This window comes from Macaca thibetana, chromosome 13, assembly GCF_024542745.1.
Source record: "Macaca thibetana thibetana isolate TM-01 chromosome 13, ASM2454274v1, whole genome shotgun sequence".
NCBI classification, from domain to species: domain Eukaryota; kingdom Metazoa; phylum Chordata; class Mammalia; order Primates; family Cercopithecidae; genus Macaca; species Macaca thibetana.
Genome location: NC_065590.1, coordinates 63,600,716 through 63,623,709, shown reverse-complemented (window position 1 = coordinate 63,623,709; position 22,994 = coordinate 63,600,716). Strand labels below are relative to the sequence as shown.

Genomic DNA, 22,994 nt, shown 5'->3' with positions numbered 1-22,994 from the left:
GAGACAGGATAACTGCTTGAACCCAGAAGGCAGAGGTTGCAGTGAGCTGAGATCACGCCACTGCACTCCAGCCTGGGTAACAAGAGCGAAACTCCATCTCGAAAAATGAGAAAAACAAAACGAAAAAAACAACACTGGAGGGTTTGTGTATTTCCATGATTACCTGGGGGACTGTGCTCTGTAAGTCATCTGTAGGCCCAGCCAAAGAGATTAACTCTTTCATTGTTATTTTCAACAAATCCATTTTGCCTTTCTTTGGTTCAGATGCCAACAGTGCCTATGAAAAAAGAATGCAAAAATTAACAGCGTTCTTAGTTTACATACACTTTTTTGCTGCTTTCCTGGATCAATCCCAAAATGCAAAATCCCCTTAATAAAAATATGTGGTTATCAAAGAAAGTTAATTAAGCCATGTGGCCCTGGACAGGTGGTTTAGCCTCACAGTTTAACCTACAGATTCTTCATCTCTAAATTTAGGTGAAGGTGAAATCATGTCATCTCTAAGGTCACTTCCAGTTTGCTCATTAAATTTTACAATTCTAAAAGGCTAAAACTTATTGACAACTCCTTAAGAACCCTAAGTAGGTGGCAGTTCTCAGACACAATGAACACATCAGTTTTAGTAACAAATTTATCTAACAAGAAAATTCTCTTCACTTAAAAAACAAAAAATCTCTGGATTAAATTTCTTGTAAGAATGTTAAGCCTCGCTGGAGATGAAGCAGTCAGTTAATTCTTCACAAAAGAATCATTACTTGGAGGACTAATCAAAGTATTTGAAACTTCATGGAACAAAAAGAAATACTGCAAACACCAAAGAGGTCCTATATTTAAAATTTTCAGTAGCTTACTTACTTACTTCGTATCTAACACTTTGCCGATGTCCAATAAACATAAAAATAGGGTAAAAATAGGGTATTAAGTCACGTGAGGCAATAAAAAGGAACGAGGTACTAACATATATTACAACATGGATGAACTCTGAAAACATTATGCTAAGTGAAAGAAGCCACATACAAAAGATCATACACTGTATGATTCCATATGTATGAAATGTCCAGGATGGGCAAATGTATCGAGCTGGAAGGTAGATTAGTGATTGCCTAGGGCTGAGTGGCAGGGGTAGAGAGAAATGGGAAGTAACTGCTAATGAGTATGGGAAGTTTCATGGGTTGATGTTCTAAAACTCAATAATGGTTGTACAGCTCTGTGAATATACTGAAAACCACTGAATGGTACACTTTAAAAGGGTGAATATATAGTATGTGAATTACAACTCAATAAAGCTGTTTAAAAAAATCACTTTAGTCACATTCTCAGATTCCCTTCCTCCATGTCTACTTTTCATGTTTGTAGCTACTGGCTCTCAAAAGTGAAAGTTTCAAGTTAGTCAGCTTCTTCTGAAGCATTTCAAATTTACAGAAGAGGAAAATAAAGACATACAAAAAAAAGTTTGGTTTAGAAGACATTTCTCATAGTTTATTTATGCTCAGATAACATATATTTTTTAAATGACTATTCAAAAAAACGTTGTCTATATTGAAAACAATTTTTAATCTGTCTACGCAAAAGGCAAACTCACAAACTAAGTAGGCAGTTCTTTTCCATGGCTAACACTATGCAGACTTCCACCAAAACAGGAATATAACTTTATTAGTAAGTCATGTTAAGAGAAATGAAGACTTAAGCAGATTTTTTTTTTTTTAATTTAGACTTTATTCAACTAAAATAAAGTGAAAAGCTACATTCAATTACTAAAATGTCTTCAGGGAACCATGGCTTTTTTCTCCCAAAGAGCTGGGTAAAGTTTTGGCATTCTTGCCAAGGCTAGGGTAAGAAAGTACACCTTCTGATTACTCATTATGACTATAAGTTAGTACAAGTTGGGCACCAGAGCTGAAAGCAGCACACTGTACAAATATGCAGTGAGACCTTGATCCTGTCTTAACATTGGACCTCAGACAGACAAATGACATGTAAAAACACAAGGTCAGAGTGAATTATAGGCAGGAGAATGAAACACACTGATCCAGAATGGGTCAGATCAAAGAAAAGTTGATTTCTGAAGGTCACCAAAATCCGTACAGAACTACTTCAATGATCTCTGTCAACAACCTCTGCAACTGATGCCCACTGTCACCAAAAAAATCATAAAGGGATTTTAGGAATTTGAGGGAGGAGTAAGAAAGAGAAGGAAAAAATGTAGGGGCACGAAAAAAAAGACAGACTTCATTCCATTTATTTTCAGTGCTTTTATTATACCACCACATTCCTGGATTTAATCTTACTATGCATTAAACAAAGGCCTTTCAGGATGGAGTCTGATTTAGTATTGTGAAGACACTGGTTTTTATTCTTTGGGTTCATGAAGGTAACAGTCTTAATTTCTAAATAAAATATTTTCCCATCAATAGCCATATCTAAATGTGCTGATATGAAGCAATCTTTAAGGTATAATACTAGTGAAATCAAAGAGGAAGCAGTGTATACGTTTTCGTATGTGTTTAAAGGGAAAACGGACTCGCACACACATATTCTCATATGCAGAGAGGTTCAGGAGTCAGGCTGCCTGGGCTCAAGTCTTAACTCAGTTCTTACTGTCTCTGTGGCCTTTGGCAAGTCACTTAACATACCTAAATCCCAGTTTCTTCATCTAGAATATATGGATGATAATAGGGTACAGGGAAGGAGTTAATGAGGTAATGTATACGAAATAACCACTGATAAATGTCAGCTACTATTATGATTATGATTATTTTACGGATGGATGTTTTATAGGAGAATTGAAAAGAAAATATTAACACTGGTTGCCTACAGAGAGTACTGAAGGTCTTGAGATGAAGGGAAGACTTTTTTTTTTTTTTTTAATACAGTGGGGTGGTGGGGCAACATGTACACTTCCTGGAAGTGAGCAATGACTGTGCCACAGTGATGTCTGCCTGCTTAATACACAGACAGAAATGTATACCACCCTCTGTTGATACCACAAGATTGACCTTTTAGAGGGTTTGTTCCAAGAACAGATCTTGTCACAGGAACACACCATCCCCACATTAAAACAAAGCCACAAATGCTATGGTGCTGAAAAGACAGAAATGTTCTTTATGTAATATGCTCACTCACATGTCAAACAGGTTAGGATACACTATCATCAAAGACAAATATAAACAAACAACTAGGGTCCTACAGACAAGTACCTGTATGTAGAAAGGAATTCCAGCACTGCGCCTTGTAGCACAGAGTTTAGATGAAGGATCACTGCATTTAATTTCCTCTAAAACACTCCATAGCCACTGCTCCGGCAGCTTTTGCAGACTCACATTTGGGCACCTAAAAGGCATATATAATCAGACATTCAGAATTAGGTATCAAAGTTCAAAGTACAAACTATTGATGTACATTTACACTGTTAAGAAAATAATAAACAACCTTATATTGAGAGGGGATGAAACAAAAAATATCTCATACTTTTCACCTACTTTCCTCTTCATTATGGGTCTTAAGATCTAAAGATTTCATTTCTAACAACTGCAGTGTTTAAAGCATGTGTCTTGTCCGTAAAATAAATTGTAATATGTGGGCTTGCATCCACACTCAAAATATTCAGGAAAAGGTTGATCATGGTCTCACAGATATTTCATACTATACAACTCAAGATTTCCAACAAAGAGAATATAAGTTTATCGTTTACTATAATTTATGTTCTGTTTATAGGGATTACACATATTCAAAGAAAACACATTTTAAACTGTATTTTAGCAATCATTTTCATCACTCTCAAAATGAGGCCTACCACAAATAAAAGTTTTAACCAGATCCTCTAGAGAATTAAAGCAATGTATCTGGGAAGAGGCATAAACATTTTGAGGCGATTTGAACATTACATCAATGAGCTTCTGCATTATCACATTAAGCGTTATCTTAGAGTGCTCAAGAACATTTAATTTTTATAAAATTTTTCAATGTATGCCCTACTAGACTAGACTGTATAACACTGCCCCAGGAATACCATACTCAGTGGTAGGTAGACAAAATTATCTTAGCAAGACAGTACCTGGTTTTAACTGAAATTAATATATGAAAATTTGCAGATAAAGTCCAAAGGAAAAACACATTTTTAAGTTGAGAAAGAAAAGTTGCAGAAAGATAACTGATTTCTAATTGATAGTGAATCTCTTAGGAACACATTTGGGATTTTTTTTTTTTCTTTATTCTAGTTTGGCGTAAAATAGATAATTTCAGTTACTGACTAAACATTCTAAATAGCAACTCAGATTCAGCTGTACGTTTCACATAGAACAAAATATATAAATATTACTACTTTAAAGGAGGCATTTTTTAAAGTTTGACATGGACCTAAAAAATATTATTTCAGCCATAAATGTTACAATTACATCTCCCTACTCCTAGCAGGCTCTGTGATTCTAAAGATTTCCTTTTAGCATATCTTAAAATCCATCACCTCACCCTTGCTTCTTCACAACACTCCTGCCCTTGGCCACCAAAACCAGCTATCAAAACTCCCAACCACTAGATTAAAGAGATTCAGAGACATAACAACAAAATGCAGTGTGTGAACCTTGTTTAGATCCTGATTTGAGCAAATGAAATGTAAAACAGACACTGTCAGGTAACAGAGGAAATTTATATACATACTAGATATTAGATAACACCAAGAAATTCTTTATAAAATGTGCCATTGAACTGTGAACGTGGAACAAAGGGTTCATATTTTTAGAGATGCGTACTGAGTACATAGGAATAAAAATCACAAATCGGGGATATGTTAGAATACTTCAGCAAACAATAATGAAAAGGAATAGATGCAGCAGTTGTGACTCAACTTTGATCACTATTGAAATTGGATGATGGGTAAAGGTGGTTTATTATTCTTTCTACTTTTAAATATATGTGATATACATACACACAAATACACACATTTGGAATTTTTCATAATAAAAATAATTGCCCCACACTTTTGTATTTTTAAGGATTGAGGTTACTTCCCAATCACTGGATTTTATATCTTTTTAACTTAAGATAAATGTCTTGTGTTTTGTGAAATAATTTACCTACTTTATTAGTAATATTCCCAGCTTGATATAATCCTCATACAGTTGCCCAATCAAAAACTGAAATCCAAATTTCTAAGAATAATTACTTAAGTGCTAATGATATAGATTACTGCCTGCTTTTGTTCCTTCTTCACTGTAAAAAAAAGAAAAAAATGGGCCAGGTGAGCATGGTGGCTCACACCTGTAATCCCAGTACTTTGGGAGGCTGAGGCAGGAGGATCACCTGAGGTCAGGAGTTCAAGACCACCTTGGCCAACATGATGAAACTCCATATCTACTAAAAATACAAAAATTAGCCACGCATGGTGCCAGGCGCCTGTAATCCCAGCTACTCAGGAGGCTGAGGCAGGAGAATCGCTTGAACTCGGAAGCCGGAGACTGCAGGGAGCCAAGATGGTGCCACTGCACTCTAGCCTGGGTGACAGAGCAAGACTCCATCTCAAAAAAAAAAAAAAAAAAAAAATTAAAGCAAAAACCTTTTTTTGTAGTGATTTAGCTACCCAAGAAGCAGCTGGAATTATAGAGGTGAATAAGGTAAAGAGTACGTGATCTAATATCTGTGGGTTTAATTTATACTTGTATTTTCTTCCTAGAACCATGGGCAAGTTAAAACCAGCTTATAGATAATGCTACAGCCTAAGGTCAAGTCTCCTGTAGGGGATTCGATACCTAGGAAAAACTAAGGGGAAGAAGGAACTGCAGGACATGAGAGGTACTTTCCTATTTCCTTAATTTCCTAAGTGTGTTGAAATATAAATACACTAAATACTAGTTCAATAATGCTCCTCAACTGTCAGTGGGCCTCCCCTGGGCCTCCCTGCATGAGCCCACAGAGTCTCTGGCAAAACCAACCACTCCAAGAAGGCAGGCAGGTCTGGAATGAGAGTGGAACATCTCACTATGCATCACCCTTCCTTGCATGAACTTTCAATGGCTCTTGACTATTAACCAAATCATTTAACTCCTCTTCTAACTTGATCAAACTCTCCCAGCTTGAAAGGTTGCCTAGGACCTGGACCCAACCCTCCTACTTAAATCTAACCTAACTTTTCCAAGTTCCTACACAAACTCCTCTGGTCTAGTAAGATTGTTTTTTGCTGGTTCTCATACTAACATACAACACACACACACCACAAACACACACACCTCATACTCCCAACTAAGCATTTGTTTATGGTCTCCACACATATCCCTATTCATCCAAATGATGAAACTTCCTCCAAATACTGCATCTCACGAGGACTTTTCCTTTCTCTAAACTTTTAATTAACTTGAAGCAACTACTAGGTATATAGGCATACATGGGATCAGTAGTGTCATGGAAGGGCTGGAATCTGAACTAGACTTTGAAGGACGTGTAGGTTGAATGGTGGAAGGCCCATATATGAGAGCTGAGGAAGTAAAAGATGAGATGACTGGGGAAAGAGCTAGGTCAAGGCCCCAGAGGCAATTCCCTAATTTAGATACTTGGCTAGTATAACTGTAAACAGTTAACTGAGCCTATTTATTCCCTTGAGTATTACATACTAAGAACCAAATGCTCCTTGTTAATTTGCGGAATTTGAAAACAGAGGCCAGAAAAATGCTCTACAAGGTCAAGGCTGGCAGACTGCCATCGATAGAGCCCTCTCTGCCCATTGCACCATGAACCCAGGAACCTCAGGAGCTCTGGGAAACGCTCAAGGCACCAGCTCCTACCATCTAGTCCGAACCTTCTTATTCTGCTCTGGAATTCCCCAGCATCAAACCAGCTTTTCTGCAGAATTCTTTACTTGTCTGGTTTCCAATGTGAACTCTGCCACTGGATCCTATTCCTCTGATTCCCTTGCTTCTTAGCTCTGCACCTCTCCCAGGCAAGTACTGCCTTCAAAGCCATACAAGGGAATTTGGTCCAATAATGGAACTCCCACCCTCCCTTTTTACTAAAATGAAACATACTACATTTTAGACAAAATCTACTTACAAGTTTTTTGTTTGTTTTTGTTTTGTTTTGTTTTTGAGACAAAGTTTCACTCTTCTTGCCCAGGCTGGAGTGCAATGGTGCGATCTTGCCTCACCGCAACCTCCACCTCCTGAGTTCAAGTGATTCTCTTGCCTCAGCCTCCCGGGTAGCAGGAGTTACAGGCATGCGCCACCACGCCCAGCTAATTTTGTATTTTTAGTAGAGATGGGGTTTCTCCATGTTGGTCAGGCTGATCTCGAACTCCCGACCTCAGGTGATCCGCCCACCTTGGCCTCCCGAAGTGCTGGGATTACAGGTGTGAGCCACCACACCCGGCCACAAGTTTTATTTAAACTATCATATTGGAAATATATTTGCCTGCCACAAAGGAAAGAAAAACAAATATTTGTTGAATGTCTATTACATGTCTGGCACAGCATCAGGCTTTTCGCAGCTGCTCTTACTTCATTCTTAGAACAAACTATAAGAAAGTTATTTTTCCCAACTAATAGATGAGAGGGAATATATCACAGTGGTTAGGAACACAGATTATGGATCCATGTTATCTGGTTTAGAATCCTTTCTCTGCTACCTAGTAACTGTACAATCCAAGGCAATTTACTAAATTTCTCCATTTTCTCACTTTGCTGTCTTATAAAATGAAGGTTTTTGGGGGAGGATTGAGTTTGTTCTTATGTCTAATAAGTTATTAATGGCCATTTTCTAAAATCATCTGTTATTATGAGAAAAGCAAGCATTAAAAGAGTTTCAATTGAAATAATAGAGATGAAATAGCTGAGTTTCCATTTTGACAGGACATCCCCCTACAATGCAAGTTAATATTAACAATATGCAAAATATACAAATAGAAACCCCAAAACAAGCTGAGTCCAAAAACAAGATAATCATCCTGGGTAAAAAATGAAGAGAAATGCAAAGCAGTGAGTGTGCCAATACCAGAGACCCACAGGGTTACAGATTTAGAAGCAGTAGTGGCAGCCAAAGAATTTCAGCAGCCTCATCTCTTTTGAAAAGAATCTGAAAAAGCGACTGCCGGAGCTGCCTGAGGCTGTAGCAGTAGGAAAAGCCATGGGCACAGGGAGCCTCTGAATCAGGCTGACTACTAACTCAGTGACTAGATCTACAATATCCCCAATTTCACTGTGAGGTGGGAGACCCAAAATGCCACTACCTAATCTAGTTCCTCTGATAAGAGAGGAAAGAGCCTAGAAAGAGATCAATAAAGAATACAAAAGGCTCCCATCATAGCCAGCAAGCCAAAATTCAAAATATGGAAATAAATTTTATATTAAGAAAGACAATCTAAAAAAAAAACCAGTTATAAGAACACAGTTTCACTCCATATGAAACTAATTTTATGGAGCAGTCTGACAAAGACCTTAAAATAACTATATTTAGGATACTGAAGTGATAAATAAGAGAATAATTTCTATTTAAGAAGAGTGAACTGGGCATGGTGGCTCACATCTGTAGTCTCAGCAACTCAGGAGGCTGAGGCGGGAAGATCACTTGAGCCCAGGAATTCAAGGCTACAGTGAGTTATGATGGCACCACTAGACTCCAGTGTGGATGACACAGTGAGACTCTGTTCCTTAAAAAAAAAAAAAATAAAGAGCATGAAATCATGAAAAACAAGCCGAACTGAAATAAGAACAGGCATGTATAAAAATAAAAAAGATTAGAAATATCAGAAATAAAAGTATACTTTCAGCCAAGCATGGTGGCTCACACCTGTAATCCCAGCACTTTGGAAGGATGAGGCAGGCAGATCACTTGAGCTCAGGAGTTTGAGACCAGCCTGGGAAACATGGTGAAACCCTGTCTCTACAAAAAAAGACAAAAATTAGCTGGGCATGGTGGCACTTGCTTGTAGTCCCAGCTACTTGGGAGGCTGAGGTGGGAGGATGGCTTGAGCCCAAGAGGCAGAGGTTACAGTGAGCTGAGATCATGCCAAGGCACTCCAGCCTAGGTGACAGAGTGAGACCCTGTCTTAAAAACATATATCTATTTTTTAATATACATATATATACACACACACACACACACACACACATACACATATAAAACAAATGAGATGAATTCTAAAGAATTAGTGACTTAGAAGACAGTTTTCTGGGAAATTTACCCAAAACAGTATACAGAATGAAAAAACCACAAAGCATGTGTGTGTGTATACATATGATAGCTCCACACCTGGACACAGCATAGCAAAATCGTGATTAATAAAAAAATGTAAAAGCCACAGGAGATTTAAAGAAAAAAAAAATTGGAGATCTACAAAGGAACATCAATTATACCAAACAGAAATTTCTCACTGGCAATAACAAAAGCACTGAAGGAAAATAACTGTCCACCAGAATTGTACACCCCATTAAAGTATATTCAAAAGCATAGGTAAGAAAAAGACAGTCTGAAATACACAAAGAGTAAGTCTGCCTTCCGGAGACTCTCACTAAAAGAAATTCTAAAGGATGTACTTCAACAAAGTACACCCACAGTAGTTTCAATGGGGTGTCTACTAGATTTGCCAAACTTGCCCCAAACTAAACTCCTGATCTTCCTCCAAAAACCTACTCTACCCATAGTCTTGCCCAACCTAATAACAAATCGATCTCTTCAGGGGCTCAAGCCAAAAACTTTGTAGTTATGCTCTCTCTCTCAAATAGCAAATCTAATCTGTCAACAGACCTTGCCTGCTCTATCTTCACGTTATATCCAGATTCAGATCACATTTTACTTCCTCCACCACTTTCCAAGTCATCACTATCTCTTTTCTGTAGTACAGCAATATTGTAACTAATCGGTCTTTCTGTTTTCACTATTATAGTCTATTATCAACACAGCCGTAAGTGTAATCCTTTTAAAAGACCAGATCATGTCACTCCTCTGTTCACAAACACGCCAATGGCTCCCCCTTTTACTCAGAGTAAAAGTCAAAAGTTCTTACATAATGTCTTAGGCTGTCTAGTCCTTGTAACTTCTCTGATCTCATCTACAACTCTTTCCCATGCTTACACTACTCCAGTCATAAATGGTTTACCTGATGTTCTTTAAATACCTACCCCAAGCCCAAGCCTCTCAGGACTTTTTCACCTGACATTCTCTCTGCCGTGAATGCTCTTCCTCCAGGTATTTACATTCTGGTTGTACAACTGCTAATTTTCGTATTCACTATACCTTCCAGTACATGCAAATATCTCACACTAATGTTTAAAAATTGGGTAAAATAAGGGGTAGATGAGAGGGAAGCTAAATAATTTGCTCAAGGTTACATAGCATTTACGTGGCAAAGAGAGAATTAAAATGTATATTGACACCAAAGCCCTTGCCTAATAAAAAGGCATTATTTCAATGTGCCTGCCCTAAATGCTCAGATCTGGCTGATGATGAAGATGCTATCAACTGTCTATTATTTGTTTTAGTAAATTTCACTATTTTATATTTTAAAGAGATCTATCAGGTACCTAGTGGTTGCTTTGCACTCTGCTATGTCCTAAAAACAGAACTGTAGAATAGAAATTCCAAAGGGCACATAATTGACAAAATGTTTTCATGTGGCTTTGGAATGTATTACCAGAGAATACTATTTTTAAGATATTATCTTCCTGATCATGTTTTATTCAGGTTACTTTTATTTCATTCCCTGAACATCTACCATTGGGGTGGGGGTTAAAGTATTAATAGTTCTAAATGAACTGGGTGACATGAATGGAGAGCTAGCTAGAAAATTAAAATACTCTACAGAAAAGTCACTCAGTGGATAACCTCTTTGGGACTGACTTGAATTGAATTGTGTCTCACTTGTTTTCGAGGAACCCCCACTCCCTTAGGGAACTGAGGAAGTTTATTACTATTAATAAACTGTTTTCTTATATTAACTGAATGATTCATGGTAACCTAAAGAAATGACTTCACCTGCAAACACAAAGCAATTCATTTCACATTCAAATATGAAGTACATTTAAAGCCAACATATTGAAGCAAAATTCCCAGAAAAGACTCAAACTGCCAGGAAGGTAGTTATGTATAATCTCCACTGAGTAAGGTAAGCCTCTGCCAATATCTTTATTTACCAAACAATACTTTACCTACCAAGCATAAGAAGGAAGAAAAGCCTTTCCCTTTCCCATAAACACAGGCTTCCACTTTGTTAGGTTTAAGAACAAGTGGCAGCTTAGAAAGGAATCATACACTTTCTGGGAACAGAAACTTTATGTCCATTTATTTTACACATCCATGAAATTCCTCTTTTTTTCATCCAGTCCCCTCCCCAGTTCCATGCAACTCTATCACACACGTGTACTTCATTTATTCATCATCTTAAAGTTACCTACTAGGGTCCATAAATATTAATGTATGTACAATTTCCAAGATACCTTCTATTTTTATATCCATGTGGTTGGAGACTCTCAGAAAACACAAAGATTTCCCAGGGAGCACAAAATCCAAACTCCTCATCCTGGCTCACAAAGCCCTACGTATCTGGACAATCTCATTAAACTTCATCTTATACCATTCTGTTCTTTAATACACCATGGACTCTGGCACTAGTGGATCTCATTGCTTGGAAAGCTCTTCTCCAGAAAAGGTGCTGCTTCTTGCCATTTAGGCCTTGGCTAAAATATTACTTTAGTCGGAAAGAGCCTTCCTTACCACCAAACTTTATCACATCAAAATACACACTGCTGGCAGATAGTTTATTATTTTCTACATCTCCATGTATCAAGGACACATTCCTTCCTGTTATTTCTCTATTCCCAGCACCTATAGCAGGGCCTGGCACCCTATAGGGAGCTCAATAAATATTTGTGGAATAAATGAATGACATATAATTTGCTAACTCCATTGAGTATGGTAGTCTAACAAATCAGGCCGACAAAGAAAGAGGGTACAAAAACTGGAAAAGAAAGTATAAACAAAAATGTTTTCCAATGAGAAGTGCCACTGTTAGAGCCAGCAATTGATGCGGCTGCTTAGCTTCCTGTAACAGGTACAAACACATTCAGCAAATCTCCACATATCAGGGTTATAGTATTTATACAGGAATGTTTCCTATTGAAATCCCCAAACAGCCTACCAAAATCAACTCTATTAATCTAACTGCTACCCCAGGAGATCATTTTTTCTCCAAGACCCAAGAACAAAACCAAGTATCGGGTTCAAAAGCAAGTATAGTTCAGGTTCACGTAAGAGTGTTATTTAACCGAGGTTTGTACACTTGTGAACACAGAGTAGAAACTATATTTCATATGAGCAATGTCTCTGAGTTTTAACAATAGTTATAAAATTTAATTCAAGATGATAACTTTTTCCTTTCTTTCTTAGGCTCTTTAGGAGATCTCCTCTAGGCCCATAGCTTCATCTATTTCCTCTGTTTGGCTGACTTTCATATATATACCTCCAGCTGGAGTGAACAACTGTCCCTATTTGCCTGGGACTAAGGGATTTCCCAGAATGCTGGACATTCACTGCTAAAATACTGGGGGAGTCCCAGGTCACGCTATCTCCAACATGAACCCCTGTGTCAATCTCCTGACCTGTATTTCCAACTGTCTGCTATCCCACTAGGCAGCCTCCCAACACCACCTTTAACTCAGCATGTTTAAAGCATTGTTCTCCCTCCCATCGTGCCCTTCTTCTTGCCTTGCTTTTTTTTCCATTATTGGCATTAAGTATTATTCCCATCACCTAGGATAGACAGTTCAGGGAGTGGATCTTTGCCTTGGTCTTTAATGTCTGTCTTGTAAATTATGTGACTTACTTATCTAATCCCAAAGATTAAAATGCTAGGTTGAAAGTTCCTCTAAGAACAAGGCCCATGTTTTACCAATATTTTTATCCTACCTATCACAATTCCTTATAGAAAGCAATATCAATAAACTTGTTAAACTGCTAACCTCTGAAACACTATGAAATTCCAGAAAAACATTTACATTCTAGTGCTGGCTCAATCACCAACTACATGTGTAGTTATAGATAAATCACTTGATTTATCAGTGCTTTCGAATGCAAATAAAATAAAAATGCTTTGAAAATTCAATGAACATTCTCTGGGCTATATAGAGAAGACAATGACTCTAAAATACATAAGCACCAAAGTTCCTGATGAGAATGTCCCCAAAACTCCTCATCATGGTCCCATACAATCCTTAGTCCCTTGTTCAAGTCCTCACACCCCCCTCTTAGTTCCACAGAGTTGTATGTTTCCTATTTAGACTCTGGTAATTATTTCTAGGTTCACAGTAACTGTGGCCTACCATATCATATTCTCAATGGTCAAAAAGAGCTCAATCAAACACAGCATCTGGCACACAGTAGATGTTTAAGAAATCTTTTCTTGAATAATTAAATAAGGAGCAACTAGTGCTGGTGCCAGCTGGCGCACATTAGCTGTGCCTGCAGGTAGGCATAAAATTGACAAACCAGGTATAAAAAGCAGGGAGATGGAACTCTAAGTCTTCTCAATGGTGAGGTCACTGTGCCTATAAAAAGCAGAATAGAGTTCTGACTATTCAATGAACCTTCTGTCTGCTCCCTAGCAAGGAAAGATTTCTTTATAAGGAAGTGATCTCAAAACTTCAGTGTTGCTGGTGTTTATGATAATGAAGGAATTGAGAGGTAAAAATGAAACCATGCAAGGTTCCCAAGAACAATACAGCAAACCCTAGTTGTTTGTTTTGGTTCTTCATCACACAATCCAGGGCCTAGCAAGGATATAAAAAGAAAGGTTCTTGAGTGAAACAGTCTTTGGTTCTTTGAGCCAACTCTGCGTAGGCACGAACCACAGCCATGGGGAATTCCAAAATCCTGCTTTTGTTAGTGAATGCCTTTCCACTAAATAAGCAGACAGCCTCTTGTCTGAAGGCATTTTGTTTTTATTTGGTTATCTTGTCAAACTAATACAAAATAATCAGTGTCTTTAGCCTCTGAGTACATTGTAAAATTGCAACCTTCTTAAAAGGGGTTCAAGGTTCATCATAAACAACTCAGTAACACAAAATGTTATTAATCTACAAAATATGGCCAGGCGCAGTGGCTCATGCTTGTAATCCCAACACTTTGGGAAGCCAAGGCAGGAGGATCTCTTGATCTCAGGAGTTGGAGACCAGCCTGGGCAACACGGCACAAGCCCATCTCTATAAAAAATACAAAACAATTAGCCAGGTATGGTGGTGCACACCTGTAGTCCCAGCTACTCAGGAAGCTGAGGTGAGAGGACTGCTTGAGCCCAGGAGGTTGAGGCTGCAATGAGCCAATATCACACCACTGTGCTCCAGCCTGGGCAAAAGAGCAAGACCCTATCTCAAATATTTATACACACATATACATGCATATATCAGCAACAACAACAACAAATGGTTTACCAGTTCTCAAGGAAGCTTACTAAAAATGTATCCAGCTTCTCTCGGTCTTTTATATCTGAAATCCTGACTTTCCCAATCAGAAACTAGAAAGCGGCACTGTATGAAGAGTAGAAATTCTTAAAGAGGGAGGGAGGGAGGGAAGAAAAAGGAAAGCAAAGGAGGGAGGGAGGGAGGGAGGAAGGAAGGAAGGAAAGGGAGGGGAGGGGAGCTGGGAGGGGAGAAGGAAGGAAAGAGGGAAGGAAAGAGGGCAGGAGGGCAGGCAGGTAGGCAGGCAAGAAGGCAGGCAAGAAGGCAGGCAGGAAGGCAGGCAGGCAGATGCACAAAAAAGAGGTAGGGAGGGCCAGGCGTGGTGGCTCACTCCTGTAATCCCAGCACTTTGGGAGGCCAAGGGCGGTGGATCACCTGAGGTCAGGAGTTCAAGACCCACCCGGCCAACATGGTGAAACTCAGTCTCTACAAAACACAAAAAAATTAGCTGCGCATATTGGTGCACTCTTGTAATCCTAGCTACTCAGGAGGCTAAGGTGGGAGATTCACTTGAACCCAGGAGACAGAGGATGCAGTGAGCCGAGATTGCACCACTGCACTCCAGCCTGGGAGACAGAGCTAGACTCCATTTGCAAAAAAAAAAAGGTAGGGGGTTTGTTGTTGTTGTTTTCCTATGCTAACTGCTATGGCCTAAGCCCCTGCTAAAAGTAACAGAAATGAACAGGCCAGGCTATAGCTGGTATTCAGGCCTTTGTATTATCTTGAGTAGATAACTGAAGCAAATTATTGTTCCATAAACAGATTACTCCAACTTCTATCCACAGAGCTACCTCACTCCCACTGGATAAGTATTCTAAGATAAGAATAAAACCCGCAGACTAAAATCAAATTACATATGCTGTATACCCAACTAATTGGTCATTAGACAATGATTTTGTACCAATAAATCCGATTCCCTGACTATAAAGTGGCTTTTCAATGGCTTCATCCATCCAACTACATGTAGTAGCAAGGAGCTATTTTTAACTTATATTACTATTGCTAACTGAGAAATGTCACCTTCATTTCCTCAAACTCTTTCAGTAAGATTTTTTTTTTCTAACTTAGAAATTTTCCCAATCTCTAATAATTTCATAAGCTAAATTCCCCCACTCCAATCTTTGGTCAAGTATTATATTCATTATTTCAAGGTTCATGTTTATTATTTCAATGAAACTAAATACTAACGTACGTGTGCAGGAAGGTTGTGTGCATGTACGTTTTAAAAAGGGAACATAACCCTGAAGCACCAGGAAACTTTAAGCCTGAAAAATGATTTGCCCAAATGAAATCCTGTTAGAAAGCTACATATCAAGAGAAGCCATCTTAACCTCCCTCACCACTATCATCCATTATTGAGGCTTACTGCAGGCTAAAACATTAGGGGGCTATTTTGAAGACTTAGCTGCAGGCACAGGCAATAATACAATGACCAAATCTAAATTGAATTACCAATCAGAGGGCCATGGGGAGAAGGGCAAGATACAGTGGATTAAAAGAAGTGGTTGGAAGATGTACCAGATAGTTGGTTCTCTCAATGATTTAATATAATCATTCCCTAAGATCTAAGAGAAAAAATTAATATTAAAAAAAATTCTAAAACTTTACTTAAAAAGCTGGCATAGAGGTTACTCACTGAGAACAAGGTCCCTCTGCTATTGTATCTAAATGACAAGTATTATTATGAAAACTTTTTAAATGAGTGTTCAAACATTGAGGAAAAAACAGTAATATCTGACTCAACTATTATAGTAGGCTTAAAACTGAAAATAAAAATGCAGGAGTCACTAACAAAGACTTAGAATTTATACATCAAGACATTCGAGTTTTCTCCAGAGTCTTTTAATCCACAATAGAAATGGGAAATTAAAAGGATTTTTCTCTATATAAAGAATATGGCTCCCCAGGGTGGCTCATCTCTTATTCTTTATTTAAGTATTCATATTTCAAATAAAATTAATAGGACACTCGGTGAGAAATAAGTGTCTTATTTAGACACATTTGCCAAATGAAATGTAAATAAAAGTTTAGGCTGGGCGCGGTGGCTCATGGCTGTAATCCCAGCACTTTGGGAGGCTGAGATGGGGATACTGCTTGAGCCCAGGAGTTTGAGACCAGCCTGAGCAACATGGCGAAACCCCGTCTCTACAAAAAATCAAAAATTAGCCGGGTGTGGTGGCAGGCAGCTGTAAGTCCTAGCTACTTGGGAGGCTGAGACAGAAAGATCACTTGAGCCAGGAGGCAGAAGTTGCAATGAGCCAAGATCATGCCACTGCACTCCTGCCTCAGCAACAGAGAGACTCTGTCTCAAATAAATAAATTAAATTAAAAATAAAGTTTATACAAGATTGTATATTCTTTCATTCAAAGTTGAATGACTTTTCCCCAAAATCTTATACATTACATTTTGCTTTTATTTCTTTCTCAACTGCATATTCTTTAGAGACTTGGTATTTCATTCTCCAGAAAGGTAGAAGAAATTATTTTTTCACTATTATATTTAAATTGCTCATTAAAAGTTTTCTGTTTAATTTGAATCATTGCAGTTATAATTAACTGATGAAAGTTTAAATACATATTTAAATGATTTCTGTCCACAGAATTGTTGATGTCCATGAATAAGTACTAGTATTTTATGACAAAAACTGCTAAATGTCACAATTTAATTTTTTCAGGCCAATAATGCGAAAATGATTATAATTACTGCAATAAACATCTGAAGATTAAGCTACATTTCAACAAGTAAAGCAATTCAAATATTTGAAGAGTAAGACAACACCAAGCACTAACAAATCTCCCTTCTAGATTCAGAATTATAACCAATGATTCTGTCCCCTTATAGTTAAGTTTGTATCTTATGGTTGGAAAGTTAGATTCCCAACTTAACATCCTAGAAGTCTGTTCATTTTCATCAGAAGAACGATTTCAAATAATAAAATCATAGAAAGTAAACAAGCAAATATGAATGTCATCAAAAAGTTGAATTTAGAGTTTTATGACATTAACAAACTTAAGCACTCCAATCAAATGCTTAGACAAGTAATTACGCACAGGTAGGCAATTACGTTTTTCAAGGACAACAGGAATATTTCACTGACTTCTAAATAGAAAGCACTACATGAGAAAATCAGATTACAGAAAATTAACTCAACACACTATTGGTGTGTTATGTGTGTTACAAGTGTTGCTTTCAAAATATTCCCAGAAAAAATAACAATGTCTCCATCCCTATTTATTCTTAGATGATTGTTTAATAGTGAAGTCAGTTTACATTTGAAGACATTTTGCATAATCCTATTAAAAACCAATTCAAACAATGTGGGTCATGTTTAACTCTTCAGTTATTTATCCATTAATCTCTTTAAGTGCTTCCTTCCTTAACACAGCTGTAGCTCAAGAGGTGGACAGCAGTTGGCCTCCATTTCTGTGGATTTTCATGAATGCCCAGATTTCTCTTTGCAAACTTTTAAAATGTTGTATACCTAAACAACTTTTTCATAACTTAAGAGCTTATAAAACGCTTTCAAAAGGACTCCAAAAGAAACATTTTCTTTTAAAAATAAAAACCAAACAAAAGGAAGCCACACACACTGTAAAGATGTTCTCTGCAAAACATTCTGTTCAGCAGACTTGAAATGTCTCTCAAGGGATCAAGAACTACTTGGTTTGAAAGCAACAATTGAGAACTCCTAACAGGTTGGCTAAAAGCCAACAGTAACAGCCATGAGAACATATTTAAAGTAGATGAGGAGTGGCTAAGATACCAGGCATTGGGCCTTCCCTAGTCTCCCCACTCCATTTATTTGGAACGCCTTCAACTGTACCATTCAACCACAGTTATTCAAAAGCCTCTGTCCTTAGTCCTCTGTTCTTTCTCCTTTCATGCTCTCCATCAAAGACTGCAATCTTACTATGATATTTTTGGAGAAAACTCACAAATCTACATCTCTGTTATATCACCCAAACTAATCCTCTATCTCTAACAGCTGACTTAAATATTTCCATCAGGGTATGCGCCGTCATTATCTCATACTTAACATATAAAAAATCAAAAAAACTTACTCATCTTTATCAAACCATTCCCTCTTTCAACTTCCTTGGTTTTGTTAACATCAACCCCATTTGTCTGGTGACCAAGACTTAGAATCACAGAAGGAACCATGAACTCCCTGGTAACCTCCACTACTCACATTCAGTTGGTTCATGTGGCAGATGGCATTTTTCAAAGATGGCTACCACAACATCTCCTATCTACATATACTTCTACAACATGATCTTGCCACTTTGCCGTCAAAAGGTGGATTGAATCCAGGCTGACCCTAAGATGCACTTAAAATCAAAGGAATGTGACTAAAGCAATGCAATGAGACTTCCAAGGCTAGGTCAGAAAAGATCATACAGCTTCTGGCTGATTCTCTTGGAATATTCTCTCTGGGGGAAGCATGCTGCCATATAAGAATTTCAACCCCAAGACTGCCATGCTGGGGTGAGAGGCCACATGTAGTCCCAATTAGGCCCAGTCTTCTAGCTAGTCCCACCAAGGTGCCATAAATGTGAGTGAAGCTGTCTTAGGTCCCTTGTGACCAGTTTGTCTGCCAGCTGAATGCCACCAATTGAACTCAGTAAATACCCTAAGGAAGAATCACCCAGCTGAGCCCTGCCCGAATTCTTGAGATACAAAATCATGAATGTAATAAAATGTGTCCACAGCTTTCCTTCTAAGCACTCAATACATCATGTGAGGAGTTGTTACTATCTATGTGTGGCCAAAAGTTAACTAAAACCCCACGTTTGTCTCTACTCCCAGAGCCATCACCCAAGAGGAAGCCCTCATCACCTCAGATCTACTTTGTTGTAACTGATTCCAGGCTCTCCTTACTATAATCTGTCATTACAATCTATCTAACCTAACATTTCCAACCAGAAAACTACTTTTGCATGCCAACCCCACAACCAACATCAATCTCATGTTTTACATTTGTAGGAAATTCTATAATGCAAATGGGTCTTCACAAATATCTATTTTATTTGATTCATACAACAAAAGCCAGAGAGATCTGTCAATAGGGCAAATACCCTTTTCCTTAAAGATGAAGAGATCAAAGGTTAGGGAGGTTAATTTTTGTACAATCTCACTGCCAGTAAATGGAATGAATATATACAGAATTAAGAGCCTGAGTCACAGATTTACCGCTATTCCTCCATTCTATAATGCCTCCTATGATCTATTTCAGAGCAAAAATGTTTGATGCTTCTCTCCATCCCTGCTACAGTAAATCTATTTCCAAGACACTCTATAATTTGGCCTCAATCTATCAACTTGCCTGGTTATTTCCTACTAACTCCACCTCTACAGGAAGGTTGGCTTATTTATTCACCTTGCCAATTCTAGGCTCTGAACATTTACTCACAATGTTTCCTTCTTTCAACTTGTGCATTAGCACAAATTCCACCTCCTCCATGCAGCCCTACCAGCCTATCCCCATTGCTTTCTCTCTCTGCTATATGATTTATATATAAATATGATTTATAAATTTCACCCAAAATTGCACAGTGTTATCTTTTTCAAGTGTGTTGGTCTTACTTCCAGGCTGGTATTCAATCCATACACATCCATACATAGAGAGATGCTGGGTGCTGCATATACCCAGTGTTGGTTCTGACCAGTCAGTGCTCACAACATACCTTTTGTTAAATATTTTGAATTTCATCCCTACTTATTTCTCAAACTAAACCATAAGCTCTTTAATAACAGAAACTTCATCTTATAAAAAACCATAATATCATCCAAACCAAGCACAGTACTAAGCACACTGCTGGTATTCATACATTCTTGTTAACTGATTTGATGGGAGTGGAGTGTGTTTTGAGGAAAAAAAAAAATGTTCATAAGTCATGTCTACACTGGAAACAAAAAGTTGAAAAGATAAAATATTTTCAAGATCAGCAGTTTAATGTCAGGGACTTTTTAAAAAGTATCATTTAAAGACATTCTGTGCAGCTCATAACTGCCAAAATGTTTCATAAATGTTTTTACCAGGCATGTGAAAAAAAAAGTTTCAAAAATATTCAAGGAATAGATGTCTTAACAGTCCAAAATAAAATGTTTGCTGAGGCTACAAGGCTGGCAGAACTCTGCTTCATTTCAAAAAGTTTCCAGGCAATGGAAATGTTTTCCTGGAAAATACTACCTTTTATTTAGAGAACACTTGCCATGAACACTTAGTCATTAAGTAATTTAAGGTTTCCTCACAAGCTCTTTGGAGGAAATATATTACATGAATGAATGAAATTATCTGTAACTATAATGTCAAGAAATACATTTGGTTAAATATATGAAATCTATCTAAGTATTAGCTTTCCAGGTAAAAGGAAAAAAAATCTTTTCTACTTTTCAGTCTACTTACTGTTCTTTTAAAGTTTTCTATAAGATAAATTTATGAAGAAAAAAAAAACAAAATCTTTAAGTGCTTCTCTAATACAAACCCCAAAAATTGCAAGGTCTATTTTATTCCAAACACCAAGTAATTTTCAAAGAGACAAAACATTTATTTCGTTCAAAGAAAAAAAAAAAAAACAGTAATTTCAAAGCTATTTTTAGCAAAATCTTTTGAGTTTGCTTCAAATCACCTTTCAATGAGAGAATAATAACTCAGTTTGGACATTTCAATCAATCATCTGCAGTAAATCATACAATGAAACCTAAGAAAACAATTTCTTCCAAGAGTTTTGTAGTCAACCAGGTCTTATTCTTTTAGACATCAAAAGACACAACTAAATTCTACTCCAAGCACATGCTTTGTATATTTAGTCTTTTAAAAACGTACACAAAAGGATATTTGTTTTACCTGTTTAGTACTTCAGTTAGTTTCACAAAACCAGTATAAGCCAGTTCAAATGCTCCTCTGTGCCTGGACTGCAAAAGGTGTTGTTTAAAGTAATCTCCTATTTCTTTTACCTTTAAAAAAAAAAGCAAAAACAAATGTCCAATTTATGTTTATATTCGCAAGTGTATTTATATCAGTAACACTGTCTAGAACCCAGGTCTAGGGGTCCATTCATTTAGCACTCACCATGTGACAGAATGTTTTAAGCATTTTTTTTTTTTTCGAGATGGATTTTTGCTCTGTTGTACAGGCTGGAGTGTGGTGGCGCAGTCTCAGCTCACTGCAACCTCCACCTCCTGGGTTCAAGCAATTCTCCTGTCTCAGCCTCCCAAGTAGCTGGAATTACAGGCACCTGCCACCACGTCCGGCTACTTTTTGTATTTTTAGTAGAGATGGGTTTCACCATGTTGACCAGGCTGGTCTCTAACTCCTGACCTCAGGTGATCCACCCCTCAGTCTCCCAAAGTACTGGGATCACATGGGTGAGCCACTGTTCCCAGCCACCACTTTCAGCATTTTTTTTTTTTTTTTAGTAATAGCTCATCTAATTCTCACAATAATTCCATGAAATAAGTACTATCATTATCTCTACTTCACAGCTGAAAAACTGAGGCCCAGAAAGGCTAAGAAACTTATCCAACGTCATACAGCAAGAAAGCAGTGGAACCAGAACATGAAGCCAGGCAGTCTGGCTCCAGAGGTGACCATCTTTAACTATTACACTAGAACTGCCTTCCTATGTCATCTTCACAAACCTCAGTGTGTTTTGTTATAGCTCACACCATTCAACTCCAATAGAAAAAAATCACACAAAACGACAACACTCACACACACAGGTCTAGGTGAAATAATTACCTTTTTTCCTTCTTTTAAACATTTTTTTCTTTTATATTGTGATAAAATATATATGATAATTATCATTGTAACCCTTTTTTAAGTGTACAATTAAGTGGCATAAGTACAGTCACACTTTTGTATGACCATCACCATCATGCATTTACAGAACTCTTCATCTCCCCAAATGGAAACTCCATACCCATTAAAAAATAACCCGTATTACCTTTTAGAGACATAAAATTGTTAATGACAATGCAAGATGTGGTGTAAATGACCTCCTGAAAAATTACTAGGCTTCACTTCAAGACAGAACCATGGAATTTGCCAGAATGTCACCCAGTGGCTTTCCTACATGATGTCTTTCTCCACACAAGATTAGACCAATAATAAATATGACTTTTAATTTTTTTTGAGACAGGGTCTGGTATTGCTTTATCACCCAGGCTGGAGTGCAGTGGCACAATCATAGCTCACTGTAACCTCACACTCCTAGGCTCAAGGAGTTTGAGGTTACAGTGATCCTCCCACCTCAGCCTCCCGAGCAGCTAGGACTCTTAAAGTGTTATGTCACCACACCTACCTAATTTTTTCATTTTTTGTACAGACAGGGTCTTACTATGTTGCCTAGGCTTAAGTACAGTGGCTATTCACAGGTGTGATCATTGTGCACTACAGTCTCCAACTCTTGGGCTCAAGGAGTCCTTCTACATCAGCCTCCCGAGTAGCTGTAACTACAGGCATGCACCACTGTGGCCGGCCAGACTATTTATTTTAAAGAGAACAAAACTGACAATTTGTTGTTGACTAACGTTTTGAAAAGAATTAACTTTTAAGCCAATTA

At 37.7% G+C, this 22,994-nt stretch overlaps 1 protein-coding gene across 11 annotated transcripts in view; it reads right to left on the bottom strand.

Moving 5' to 3' along the window:
• Window positions 1-22,994, bottom strand: part of THADA (THADA armadillo repeat containing) — a 352,471-nt gene that overhangs the window by 269,159 nt on the left and 60,318 nt on the right. For all 11 annotated transcript variants that reach the window (XM_050754776.1, XM_050754774.1, XM_050754781.1 and 8 more), the window contains 3 exons: window positions 21,278-21,387; window positions 3,198-3,330; window positions 164-277 (listed from right to left, as the gene is read on the bottom strand). In XM_050754776.1, coding sequence (XP_050610733.1) covers window positions 164-277; window positions 3,198-3,330; window positions 21,278-21,387 — 357 coding nt within the window. The remainder of the gene's footprint in view (window positions 1-163; window positions 278-3,197; window positions 3,331-21,277; window positions 21,388-22,994) is intronic.